This window comes from Aspergillus sydowii, assembly GCF_001890705.1.
Source record: "Aspergillus sydowii CBS 593.65 unplaced genomic scaffold ASPSYscaffold_5, whole genome shotgun sequence".
Taxonomy (NCBI): domain Eukaryota; kingdom Fungi; phylum Ascomycota; class Eurotiomycetes; order Eurotiales; family Aspergillaceae; genus Aspergillus; species Aspergillus sydowii.
In genome coordinates, this window is record NW_024467863.1 from 50,266 (window position 1) to 62,335 (window position 12,070).

At 47.0% G+C, this 12,070-nt stretch overlaps 7 protein-coding genes across 7 annotated transcripts; 3 read left to right on the forward strand and 4 right to left on the reverse strand.

The window, feature by feature from the left end:
* Nucleotides 1-122: 122 nt before the first annotated feature.
* Nucleotides 123-1,146, reverse strand: ASPSYDRAFT_31090 (uncharacterized protein; the record flags this gene model as incomplete). Its single annotated transcript, XM_040844837.1, has 3 exons — nucleotides 123-629; nucleotides 689-821; nucleotides 929-1,146. 3 exons carry the CDS (start codon nucleotides 1,144-1,146, stop codon nucleotides 123-125), a joined length of 858 nt encoding a protein of 285 aa, XP_040702218.1.
* Nucleotides 1,147-2,056: 910 nt separating this feature from the next.
* On the forward strand, nucleotides 2,057-4,430 carry ASPSYDRAFT_89166 (bifunctional aminopeptidase/epoxide hydrolase; the record flags this gene model as incomplete). The annotated part of the gene is made up of 10 exons (XM_040852121.1): nucleotides 2,057-2,380; nucleotides 2,440-2,524; nucleotides 2,596-2,818; nucleotides 2,879-2,996; nucleotides 3,050-3,169; nucleotides 3,225-3,350; nucleotides 3,416-3,429; nucleotides 3,495-3,723; nucleotides 3,778-4,265; nucleotides 4,319-4,430. 10 exons carry the CDS (start codon nucleotides 2,057-2,059, stop codon nucleotides 4,428-4,430), a joined length of 1,839 nt encoding a protein of 612 aa, XP_040702219.1.
* A 279-nt stretch (nucleotides 4,431-4,709) lies between these two features.
* Nucleotides 4,710-5,872, reverse strand: ASPSYDRAFT_201714 (uncharacterized protein; the record flags this gene model as incomplete). Its single annotated transcript, XM_040843809.1, has 3 exons — nucleotides 5,755-5,872; nucleotides 5,296-5,672; nucleotides 4,710-5,259 (listed from the first exon to the last, which is right to left on the reverse strand). Exons 1-3 carry the CDS (start codon nucleotides 5,818-5,820, stop codon nucleotides 4,710-4,712), a joined length of 993 nt encoding a protein of 330 aa, XP_040702220.1. The 5' UTR covers nucleotides 5,821-5,872.
* A 511-nt stretch (nucleotides 5,873-6,383) lies between these two features.
* ASPSYDRAFT_57723 (TIP41 family protein) lies at nucleotides 6,384-7,334 on the reverse strand (the record flags this gene model as incomplete). The annotated part of the gene is made up of 3 exons (XM_040849419.1): nucleotides 6,384-6,497; nucleotides 6,552-6,945; nucleotides 7,000-7,334. 3 exons carry the CDS (start codon nucleotides 7,332-7,334, stop codon nucleotides 6,384-6,386), a joined length of 843 nt encoding a protein of 280 aa, XP_040702221.1.
* Nucleotides 7,335-7,785: 451 nt separating this feature from the next.
* Nucleotides 7,786-9,064, forward strand: ASPSYDRAFT_151344 (aurora family serine/threonine-protein kinase; the record flags this gene model as incomplete). Its single annotated transcript, XM_040842090.1, has 3 exons — nucleotides 7,786-7,881; nucleotides 7,939-8,877; nucleotides 8,930-9,064. 3 exons carry the CDS (start codon nucleotides 7,786-7,788, stop codon nucleotides 9,062-9,064), a joined length of 1,170 nt encoding a protein of 389 aa, XP_040702222.1.
* Nucleotides 9,065-9,324: 260 nt separating this feature from the next.
* Nucleotides 9,325-10,382, reverse strand: ASPSYDRAFT_132081 (mitochondrial inner membrane protease ATP23; the record flags this gene model as incomplete). Its single annotated transcript, XM_040840595.1, has 3 exons — nucleotides 9,944-10,382; nucleotides 9,608-9,867; nucleotides 9,325-9,552 (listed from the first exon to the last, which is right to left on the reverse strand). The coding sequence occupies exons 1-3, from the start codon at nucleotides 10,170-10,172 to the stop codon at nucleotides 9,325-9,327; spliced, it is 717 nt and encodes a 238-aa protein (XP_040702223.1). The 5' UTR covers nucleotides 10,173-10,382.
* Nucleotides 10,383-10,439: 57 nt separating this feature from the next.
* ASPSYDRAFT_57727 (glutamate 5-kinase) lies at nucleotides 10,440-11,927 on the forward strand (the record flags this gene model as incomplete). The annotated part of the gene is made up of 5 exons (XM_040849420.1): nucleotides 10,440-10,476; nucleotides 10,504-10,724; nucleotides 10,779-10,889; nucleotides 10,944-11,039; nucleotides 11,100-11,927. The coding sequence occupies 5 exons, from the start codon at nucleotides 10,440-10,442 to the stop codon at nucleotides 11,925-11,927; spliced, it is 1,293 nt and encodes a 430-aa protein (XP_040702224.1).
* Nucleotides 11,928-12,070: the final 143 nt, after the last annotated feature.

Here is a 12,070-nt window from a genome sequence, read left to right on the forward strand (position 1 = left end):
TCTAGAAAAGCGAGAATAGAAGATCGGGCCTGTGACGAGCAGATTGCAACAAGTGATGGATCGATCCACTGATAGGTGCGCCCACAGTTGCGAGTCACTTCGACAAACCGGTTTGTGCCCCCCTACAGGCCACTGCGAAGTCGCTTCCTTCCACTTCCCTTCACCCCAGATTCTGTCTCCGCTCGATCCTGTGCGCGTTTCTCCTTTTGGTCCAGAACCACAGTCAGGACGTCAAAACAAAACTGCGGAACATCGAGACATAGCTGCTCAAAGTCTTCGGCCGCTTCATGGCGCAAGACATGGCTCCTCATACCCCAAAAGTTCGACACGGGCTTGCGAATAGTAACATCATTGGGCGCCGTGTTTGCATATACATAGCGGGCATAGGCCAATTCACCACGCGAGGTACTGTTGATGCGATGTATCTTAGAATGTGCAAGAGACTTCAGGGCAGGAATGCCCAGTTTCCCTGCCAGCGTGTATACACGAGCATGTTTGAGGAGCTGTTCGCCAGTATCATCTGTTACATCAGCAGTTTGTGGTTGTGAAGGTGCATAGTCCCGCGTATATTGATATTGTAAGAAATAACCAAACGCTTCGACGTCTTCATCAGGGAGTTCAACCCGGCGCTATGGAATATATGGTCAATTAGCGAACATCACCAAATGGGAAATAATGTGCCACCTACTGGACCTTCGCCAAATGCCTTAACCTGCTCGGACAGCATAGGCGATTCCAACAGTAAGCTCTGGTGGGCAGTCATGGCAATCTTTTTATCGCCGCTTCCAACAATAAGCTCGACAATTGGTGATGTCAAGAAACTATCGAGAAAGTCCATCATTACGGTCCCCATGATTGCGGTTGAAAATAACACATAGATAGGCTATAAGGGAGGCAAGTGAACGCGGCTGGGGTGTTGTGAACTTACTCAAGGAAGTGGAGCAGTTTTGGGGGCTGCGGTTCCTCTGCTGGTTGCAATCCGACCTCTACTGGTTGCGCATCTTGTAAAAAAACATCTTGTGACTGCTCTGTTTGACCGTCATTTCCTGCGCTTGGAGCCGGTGTCATCTCCGCATCGACTGGAGTTTGCGTGTTCCGCGCCGCATCTTCAATTCCACCAACTTGCACCTGCGGTGCCGAATCCATTTTCAAATATCATGCGGGAACTACGTAAGCTCGGTGAGTATACAAAGGGCACTGGGAAACAGTCAATGGAAGCTAATGGTAACTGACTGAAAGCAAATGAACTCTAGATTAAGCTCCGAAGGTGCTGTGTACCTACGTCACACGAGCAATTATGTATCCAATTAGGTTCAGTCTCAAAGACAAAGTTTCCCAATGGAACTTAATTGTAATCTGATACACAAGCGAACAGATTAACACAGACTCATTCATTGAGCAGTTCAAAAGCTCCTTTAGCACTAGTAACACGTGACCTGAGCTGTGCTCTTGCCCCTGCCGAGATCATTAATGTGCTGTTAACTACTGAAGTTACGTAGTTAAGCCTATCAGATTCAGATAACTCCAACCATCGCTGGAGGATCACTCCAGCTGGGGTGCTGGACTGTCAGCCTGGAGGCAGATCAGCGATGCCTCTTCTTTGTCGATTCGACGAAGTCAAAACTGCAGTCGATGTAAGCTTCTGGCACTATTTTGTGTCTCGAGAGGTTACAATATAGACGCACATCCATTGGCCGCAATTGTGTGCATTCTGGAGAGTTCTCCATGTACACGAGAATAATTGGCCGCGCCATTCTCGTCGCATTCATCGAGCAACATACGACGTAATCGGTGCCTGGCAGCCTGAGGGCGCATCAGCATACTCCGTATATGAAGGTGCGGCTAATAACGGGGAATTGCAGCCGAAGAGGGAATTTGGATCCACCGCCCTTGCCGCCAACGACTACGTACTTGGAATCAAAGAATTTCAATCGTCCACACTCCAAACGCGCCAATCCATATGTTCCGGTCGTTTTTACTTCGATCACAGAAGCTTTATTTTGCCCGAAACACGCTCTACAGCAATTCAACCAGAGGCAGCCTCTGCGTACGTAGCATGGCGACGCTCATCAACCCCGCAAGGGACCCTAATACTTTGTCCAACTATAATAATTGGATTTGTACCCATAGCACCGTCAACTTTGAAATCCTTTTTGAGCAAAAGAAGCTTGTCGGAAATGTTATCCACAGGCTCAGATCAACCACCAATGCTGAAACTCAGGAAGTTATTCTTGATTCACACCACGTCGATATCGATGACGTCCAGGTCGCGGGCTTACCCGTGAAATGGGAGCTTCTTCCTCCACTGGGCCCTTACGGGACCGCGTTGAAAATTAAGCTTGAAAATCCTGTTAAACTTGATGAAATAATTGACGTTAACGTATGTCAGATCGCAGAGGCCAGCAGCCGGCCAGGCCAATACGCTAACGAGGGTTATAGATCTCTGTCGAAACAACAGAGAAATGCACCGCTCTCCAGTGGTTGACTCCTGCCCAAACATCAAACAAGAAGCACCCATATATGTGTAAGAAGACCTTTCGAAATTTTGTGGCCTGTGATAGTACTTGGTTAGAGCTAACGGTTGTTGGGTTTCAGTCTCTCAGTGTCAGGCCATCCACGCCCGGTCGATTTTCCCATGCCAGGATACGCCTGATGTTAAATGCACTTTTGACTTTAACATCACTTCACATTTGCCCGTGATTGCTAGTGGCCTGCCTGTTCGCAATTCCTTGGGCAAGCCGCAACTTGGCGTAAAAAGCCTTTACCAGTTCCACCAAAAAGTCCCTATTCCAAGCTACCTATTTGCTTTGGCTAGTGGGTGAGTGCAAACGCCACTAATCACAGCTGTAATTACTTTTCCCCCTACTAATTTAGATAGCGATATTGTGGAGGCTCCTGTTGGGCCACGTAGTGTTGTTGCAACCAGCCCTGATAAGCTTCAGGAATGCCAGTGGGAGCTCGAGGCGGACACGGAGAGGTTTATCGATACGATAGAGGTTTGCTTATAGACTTGTTTGTATCGGGATATCTAACTAATTTGTGAGTTCAGAAACTTATTAACCCCTATGCATGGGTTGAATTCAATATCCTGATTCTTCCGCCCAGCTTCCCATACGGAGGTATGGAGAATCCGGTATTCACCTTCGCGACACCTAGCATAATTTCAAAGGTAAGTTCAAAAAATAACCTGAGCACATTCTTCTGTCATTAATGTAAGCCACCAGGACCGAGAGAATGTCGACGTTATTGCCCATGAGCTGGCCCATAGCTGGAGCGGTAACCTGGTAACTAGTGCTTCATGGGAACATTTCTGGCTTAATGAAGGGTGGACAGTCTACCTGGAGAGACGCGTAAGTTCCGAAATCATGCCTACTTGTTGTTATGTGAATGTTGAGCACAGTTGACCGTTGTACAGATACTAGCTGCGATGTGAGTGATAGTATTCTGTTATGTCTTCAGCTCAAAAATTTCATTGACCGACCATGATTTCATAGACATGGCGAAAAGTATCGCCATTTCTCGGCCATTATAGGCTGGAAGTCCCTTAGAGATTCCGTTGAGCGCTATGGTCATGATCATGAATTTACAAAATTGGTTCCAACTCTCAAGGGAGATGATCCAGATGATGCGTTCTCAAGCATCCCGTACGAAAAAGGGTTCAATTTCCTGTTTTATCTGGAAAACCTTATTGGAAAGGATAAATTCGACCGTTTCATTCCTCATGTGAGTCTGCCAATGCGCTCTTGACCTGGTAGATGTGATATTGATATCTCCTAGTATTTCACTACCTTCAAAGGGAAATCGTTGGATTCCTACGAATTCAAGTCCACGTTTCTGAGTTTCTTTGGGCCTGATGCTGAAGTCTCCAAAATTTTGCAGGAGGTGGACTGGGACGCCTGGTTCTACAAACCTGGTTTGCCTCCAAAACCAGACTTCGATACGTCGTTAGCTGATGTTGTGTATGAACTGGCTAACAAATGGAGGACTCTTCCCGAGTCTTCATTCCACCCTCAGCCGAGCGATATCCAAGGATTGACAGCAAACCAGCTTGTCGTATTTTTAGAACAAGTCCTGCTCTTTGAACAGCCTCTGACCGCTGATCTGTCCAAGATTATGGGTCAGGTTTATGGGCTTGCTAAGAGTGAGAATATTGAGGTTTCCAATCTCTATTTTCAAATTGGTCTTAAGGCTGGCGACAAATGTGTGGTCGAGCCAACCGTAGATCTCCTGGGAAAGATCGGAAGGATGAAATTCGTGCGACCACTGTAAGAAACCCACGTCAATGAACAGTTAGTTCAGCGGCCTAACGAGTGCACAGATATCGAACTTTGCAAAAGGTTGATCGTCAAGTGGCGATTGATACCTTTGCAAAGTACAAAGATTTCTACCATCCAATTTGCCGAAGTATGGTCGAAAAGGACCTTTTTTAGCAAAAAAAATGTGTCGTTTATTCAGCCCCGCCCTTTAACAACTCGTACAGGCTGTTAGATTGGTCTACCCAAGCCTGCTGGGGTTTGGGAGGCCTTCTTAAGGACGCTAGGTCCATAAATCTACCAAACATGCATGTTTCCACTTAAACCTTGCAGCTCTCTAGCATAAATAGACACTCCCGCATGCGGCATATACTATACAAATGAAGACCTCTCTCATAACTAAAATTATATCGTACAAATATCACACGTGAAATACGCCATATTTTCCCGGCATATTCACAACTGTCGCTTCTTCTCTACCAAAAGCTTGTCTGCATCAGAGGGTGAAAACACACCGGGTTTACCGTTGTTCGGTGAACCTAGCTGGAAGATCAGATCGGCATCATCCATGTTCGACAGTTCTGAAAGCAACCGCCGCATATAGGCGACAACACGCGCAACTTTCTCCCACTCAATCTCCTTCCCGTCAGGGGTGTTATAACTCGCTTTCCACAAATTTCTCCATACGGCAGCACCTAGAACGGCATCTCCTTTGATGAGACCCTCATCGTATGCGGCGAGAACACCACGCCACTGGATGAAGAGGTCTTTCAAGAACTTATTCCTTATGGCACGGCTCGTTAAGCCATGGAGCACGTCCATACGATGCTCGGCACTATGTGAGAAGTGGTCGATCAAATGGCGCGAATACGTCTGAAGACTCTCATGAGACGGTAGTGCCCGAAGTCGAGCCGTCAATAGGTACATGTGGAGGAAAGTAATCTGAGACCACGTTGAAAAGGTTGGGACAAGACCTAATTCTAATAGTGGAAAAAGTGCATAGTATCTATGTCAGCTACTGTTGCTCGATGCAGAACAAAACACACGAGTATGGCCGGAAAACAAACCTTGATACCACCAACCGTCTCCTACACCTAGATCTTCCCCGGCCTCTGTCTTGGGAACCTGGGCGTTCTTCTCTTGTAGCTGGGGTATTCTGTAGTCCCCTTGGCTGGAACAAGCCTCGAATAGTTTCTGGGTCATTCCGTATGCAATGTAAGTTTCGGTCGCTCCACCAGGGCGCGGTGCTATAGCTCGCGCTAGCCTAGATGCGAACCTGCAACCGTGTGTATTCGCATTTGAAACTGGTCTCCTGTGGGGTTTCGATGGGCGAGTTGTCTCCGGCAGAATCGCTGATAACGTGCATAACGAACGTCGTGAAGGAATAACGAAAGCAACTGGGCGATTTGTAGTTTGCACCTGTTTTCTTTCAGCAGTGCTCAAAGCTTAAGTATGAACAGTACGCGAGATTTTCAGTCCACGGAAAAGGTGTTGGTAGTACCTGAAGTTTGAGGCATTGGCGACTGAGCTTCCCGCACCAGAAGCTGTTGAATTGTTTGGACGGCATCTTGAACGGGGAATTGCTCCAGCGCGAAACTCCGACCTTTGCCGGATCTTGCAGATGAGTCTGGTTACGAAAAATGGGCGATGATCATGAGTGTTTGCACTGTTTGCTGTCTACCGGACGGTACCCGCAGATTAACAATCATCCTGATTGGTGGTTCGCAACTTGCCATCCTCATAGAATCAGCAGATACAAAGTTAGGTACTGCGAGCAGCTTTCGATTTCTCAAGGAAAAGAAGTCTGCTCTATCATATGTATTTACACACAGGCGGATAATCTCTCCCATTAATTTTTGGCCTGTCATTGGCCCTAAAAGAAATCCAACCTAATGTTGCCGTGTAGGGCTCAATACCAATAGCCAGCCAAGCGTGAGAGGCTGCGCCGGTTATGTACCAGGACACCAACCGGTGCCTATCGTTGTGAATCCTGATATCAATAAAAGGATTGTAGATGAGCGTCTGAATATAGGCCGCTTTCGAGTGTCCTTCAAGTCACGGAACAGTCCCTCGCACCGTTATGCCGGGAAAAGCATGTCGAAAGTATGAATATGATTTTGCCTTTCTGAATTATTCACCGAGATATACTCGCTCTAGTTGCTTATCAATCACGGGGAGAAGTTCAGAGAGTCTGTTTGGGTCTCTCATGATCGCTGGTATATCATCCCGCGCGCTGGCTAAGTTCTATATGACGCGTTAGCTTTCGAAATCCGCTATTCTAAATTGAACTTAACATGCCTGCCGAACTGTCTCATATTCGCATTCCCTGGCCTGGTACTCTCTTATTATTTCGGACGTTTCAAAGTCGACATAAACCCTTGTATCCCGAAGCCGGAAGAGAACGTTGTCCAATCTCATGAAAAACCTCGACAGGAGGAGAAGTCTGTCTGGCATAACACGGATTTTACATGACAGCATAGTAATCCCGTTATCTGCTAGCTCATCTTCGTATAGTATTACTTCGTCGAAGAACAATATTGGGTCGGGGCGTTTAAGTAATTCTATTGGTATAGGAGTTGAGGTCTCTTCAAAGTCGCTGCCTTGTGCAGGTAAAACAGTTCCTTTGTAGTCGGTACTATACGACCAGTCAAATGGCTTGACAACCTCCTTTATACCTTCGTGAGTTGTTTCTCTGCTAAACGATCAGCGGCCGGAACTGGTTTCAGCCAACATATGTTCAGCTCACCTGCTCTTTTGCCACTGACTTGAATACGCTACCTTAAGCATAGACTCTCCCGTCTTATCCACGCGGTCTAACGCGTCGAATGCGTTAAAGTTGATTCTCCATCCACTTTTTTCGTGTTCAATCGAAACGAAGTTATCGCCAAATATCATTTCTGGCGGAGCGATGCCAAGATTTTTCGTCATAGTCTCAATGGGCTCTGCTTTAAGTATGGGGAGCTTCTGAGTCGAAATTTTGAATCCCCTTACGACAATTGAATTGGGCGTTTGCCAGGTGGGCGAGACTGCAGCTGTATCCCCCGCGATGGCCACGGGCGAGGCGCGGTCATTCGAAGTCATGTTTTTCTATGCGGAGTGCCGATAATTTGAAACCAATGAAACATGAATGGTCAGATTTCCGTGGTTGAATATCTGTCTATATGGAAGTAGTATAGAGAATAGAGTAAATAGTTAGATAACAGTGATGTCAAAGCTTGGAATGTATCGCACTGGTGCGCTGTGGAGAACGGTTTCAATAACCCCGCGGTGCCCGGAGAAAGGTGCGGTCCGACGGGTTGCCGTGGTGACAAGTCGAGCTTCAAGTCACCATAAACACCTGATAAGTTCTCAGATCGAACTTCGATTCCTTTTCCCGTCGACAACCGGTGCTTTCGATCATATCTTCCGCTGCACATCTGCTTAATTCCTCAATAATGCTTGCTTAAAACATACTATATTATACTCCTTCCCGTCTCATTCGCGCCGCCCCCCGCCTCTTCTTCCCTGCGATTCTCACACTACAACTCGCATCATGGCGACCAAGACTTTGGAAGCTCGTTTCGAGCACCTCTCTGTGAAGGAGGATGCCGGAAGCGGAAATAAATCATCCGGCTATCCTAAGCACAAGGTATACCTGCTTCATCTAAGGCTCTATTAAGACGCTTCCACTAATAATGCTATCCAGAGTTCGCTATCAACCGCTGTATCCCTTTCCGGACTTGGGGTCACAGGACAGCTCACAAGTGGTGCGAATCGGTCGAATTTACTCAAACTGGCTTTGCAGAACACAAATGACAATAAGGTCAATTCCATGAATGTACCTCAGTCTCCCGGGAAAGCCACTCAGAACCCTTCATCGCTACGCAGCCTCGACGAAAATGGAGATTATGAGCAGCCGGCACCCAGGAAGCTACATCTCGGAATGTTCGAGATTGGGAAGCCTTTGGGAAAGGGAAAGTTCGGTCGAGTGTACCTCGCCAAAGAACGCTCATCCGGTTTTGTATGTGCACTGAAGGTTTTGCATAAGTCTGAATTACAACAAGGCGGAGTCCAGAAGCAAGTCAGACGAGAAATTGAAATTCAGAGCAACCTACGTCATCCGAATGTTCTCAGGCTTTATGGCCATTTTCAGGACAGCAAACGAATCTTCCTTATTCTGGAGTTTGCGGGTCGAGGGGAGCTGTATAAGCACCTACGGAAAGAGCACCGGTTCCCTGAGTGGAAAGCTGCTCATTATATTGCACAGATGGCCTCGGCTTTGAAATATCTGCACAAGAAGCACGTTATGCATCGGGACATCAAACCAGAGAATATTCTGGTGGGTATACACGGCGAGATCAAAATCAGTGATTTTGGCTGGAGTGTCCATGCGCCGAACAATCGTCGGCAAACAATGTGTGGGACGCTTGACTACCTGCCTCCTGAGATGCTCAACTCTAACCCGCAGGGGAATTTCTACAATGAGAAGGTCGACTTGTGGAGTTTGGGTGTTCTAACCTACGAATTTCTTGTCGGAGAAGCGCCGTTCGAAGACACCCCGGTTATGACGCAAAGAAGGATTCAGCGAGGAGACATGCAAGTTCCTTCGTTCGTGAGCCCCGAAGCTAGGGACTTAATCAAAAGAGTAAGCTTCTACAGTCAGTATCAGATCTCTGATAGAGTCTAACATTTCTTAGCTGCTCGTGCTTGATCCCGAGAAACGGATTTCACTTGACGAGATCCAGAAGCATCCCTGGATTCTCAAACATTGTGCGAAAACTGATCGGAGCATTAAACGGAGCTCGGGTCCATCAAAGGACGGCAAAGCATGATGTTCATATGCATCGCAAGGGGTTTTGGTGTTTTGTCTTTAATTTAATTTTCGTCTGCTTTCATGGAGTTGAGTACATGGTGCTAAATGGTCTGCTTGGTTTTCATTCCAGTTACAAGTCTTCTCAGAATTAGCAACTGGCACAGAGTCTGTTTTCTTTTCAGCGTTCCGAATATGATACAATATGGTACATTCAAAAGCCCTTGACGCCACAATTAAGAACCCGATCAGCATGCGTCTATTACAAGAAAGGAAGCACTGTTATCGATAGATTTCGTCAAACGGCCGCGTGTCTTTAAAGCAACTGTCCCAAACTTCATTAACGACCTTCTCAGCGTGGGCTTTGTCCTGACATCCCGGTCGCGCCTGTACTGATAAAATAGCTCTTCGCCGAACACACTCTTGATGTTGTTGTGTAAGTTTCCACTGGCCACGTCGGAAGAACTCTCGGGCCCATCGACATTCTCCGCTCAGTGAGCTGGCTCGGATCTATTCAACATTAGTGTTTCCCCGGACATCAAAAAGGCTTTCTTCTTTTTGGTACCTCTGAGCAAGCTGCATGCCTCAGATTGTCTGTCCAATTAACTTTGAACCTTAAATGATCATAGGCATGGACCATCTCGTGGGCCAATGTATCCTCCAGATGCCCTTGATCTTTCATTTCATTTGCGCAAAGCAAAATCCCATATTCCGGATCAAAGCCCCCTGCTTTCCGGTTGGTACATCGACGACAATAGATATTATGGCTCGACAAATCACCGCCCAATTGCCGGATGCTGTCACTCATATACCGGATAACTGGGCCTTTTCATGACATTTTTATTAGCCGCATGTTTAATTGGGTCAAAAGCTTCTGAAACCTAGGAGTACTCAAACTTACTGTACTGCAAAAGATAGTCTCTTTGATCATTGCAGCGCTTGCAGTCTTCCGTTTCATTTCGCAGATCTCGTGCTACGCGAAATTTCTCTCTTCCCTCAGCCGTCATCTTCCCCGTGAGGATGTTGAAGATGTTGCGCCAATGTGTAAACGTATCATCTCCAGGTTGAAATCCCGTATCGGCGACCTTTTCCGGTGCCGGCAGTTCACTACTCGACTGGGAGTCTGACATGGCGTTTCTGATAATTGGGATGTATGGTTGGTGTACCTGACAATCGATCTTCAAATCAAGAGCTGATTCCGGGGCCTTCGGACGCTCTCCGCATTTTACCTTGGCGGTGCCCTGCGGCAGAAAGAAAACAACATCCTTGTCCGCAAATGAGTCAGTCAGCCTTGTTCATGTAATCGAGGAGTCAAACAAAAGAAACTCCTATTTTGCTATATTGTGTGATGTTCAGCAATTCAGTGTCTTCTAGAAAGATTAAATCTCGCAGCGACAATGGCAACCGAGCCCCTGACCGTCGTCATCAAATTAGGTGCGGGGATCCAGTAACCTGGCAGAGTCACGGAAATTCTAACCACCTGTTTTCGAATAGGCACAAGCTCTATTGTCGATGAACATACCCATGAGCCTATCCTTTCGATTCTTACACTCATCGTCGAAACAGCTGCCAAACTTCACCGTGACGGCCACAATGTCGTCCTGGTCTCTTCCGGTGCCGTTGGCGTGGGGTTGCGGAGAATGGATGTCGAGGAGAGACCAAAATATATACCTCGCATACAGGTATGAGAACCAATAAACAATTCGATTCATGGATTTGAAGACTGAATTGTGCAGGCGTTGGCAGCTGTTGGTCAGTGCCGACTCATGAGCCTCTGGGACGGGCTATTTTCACATCTTCGGCTTCCGGTTGCCCAAATACTGCTGACTCGCAATGACATCGCAGATGTAAGTTAACTCTTGCTGGGTTTATAGTATTGCACCTTCTCTAATGGCAGAAAGCGCACTCAATATGTTAATGCGCAAAACACTTTTGCGCAACTGTTTGATATGGGGGTGATCCCCATTGTCAACGAAAATGACACACTGGCTGTTTCAGTAAGTTATTCACAGGCTGCATGTAGACTTCATGTGTATATACTAATATGACCCACAAAGGAAATCAAATTTGGCGACAATGATACATTATCGGCTATCACGGCGGCAATGGTCAAGGCGGACTACCTCTTTCTGATGACAGATGTTGATTGTCTCTATACAGCAAACCCGCGGACTGATCCTGATGCACGGCCAATCGAAGTAGTTTCAGACATTTCTTCGCTAGAAGCAGATGTTTCTTCTGCCGGATCTGCGCTCGGAACCGGAGGTATGAGTACAAAGATCACAGCGGCCAGATTGGGAACTAGCGCTGGCGTGACGACAATTATCACCAAAAGTTCCAAACCCGGAAACATTCATGATGTTGTAAGATACCTCCAGGAGTTGAAGAAAGCAGCTGCATCCGATTCTGCGGATGAGGCGAGCACCACTTCCACACCACAGGCATCAAGTCCACCCCTCCATACTCGCTTTCTTCCTTCTGAAACTCCCATTCAATCACGTTCATTCTGGCTGCTTCATGGTTTAACACCTCATGGTACTCTATATATCGATCAAGGCGCATACGCTGCACTCCAGAAAAAGGCAAGCCTCCTCCCAGCAGGAGTCGTCGACGTCGACGGCCATTTTGGGCAGCAGGAAGCGGTTCGGTTAGTGGCCGTGGAAAGAATATCCCCCGATGCTCTAAATGGTGACTTCCTTCACCCTGGCCAAGAACCCAAAGAAGTGGGTCGTGCGTTGGTCAACTATGGTAGTCTCGAAATAGCTCGGATCAAGGGCCACAGGAGTACACACATACGGTCATTACTAGGATATGCGGACAGTGAATACGTTGCACTGCGCGAGAACATTTCGTTCTTTGGAAACGATGAATACACACGACGATGACCATTGCCAACATCATGTTGCCAATACCATACCCCATTCACGGAAGATTATTGATATTTTTGAAAAGCGAACGATACCTATCTACTATTATATAGCCTGATATTAGTTTTTTCTGACTTTTCACCATCTTTGTGGTCTACTTG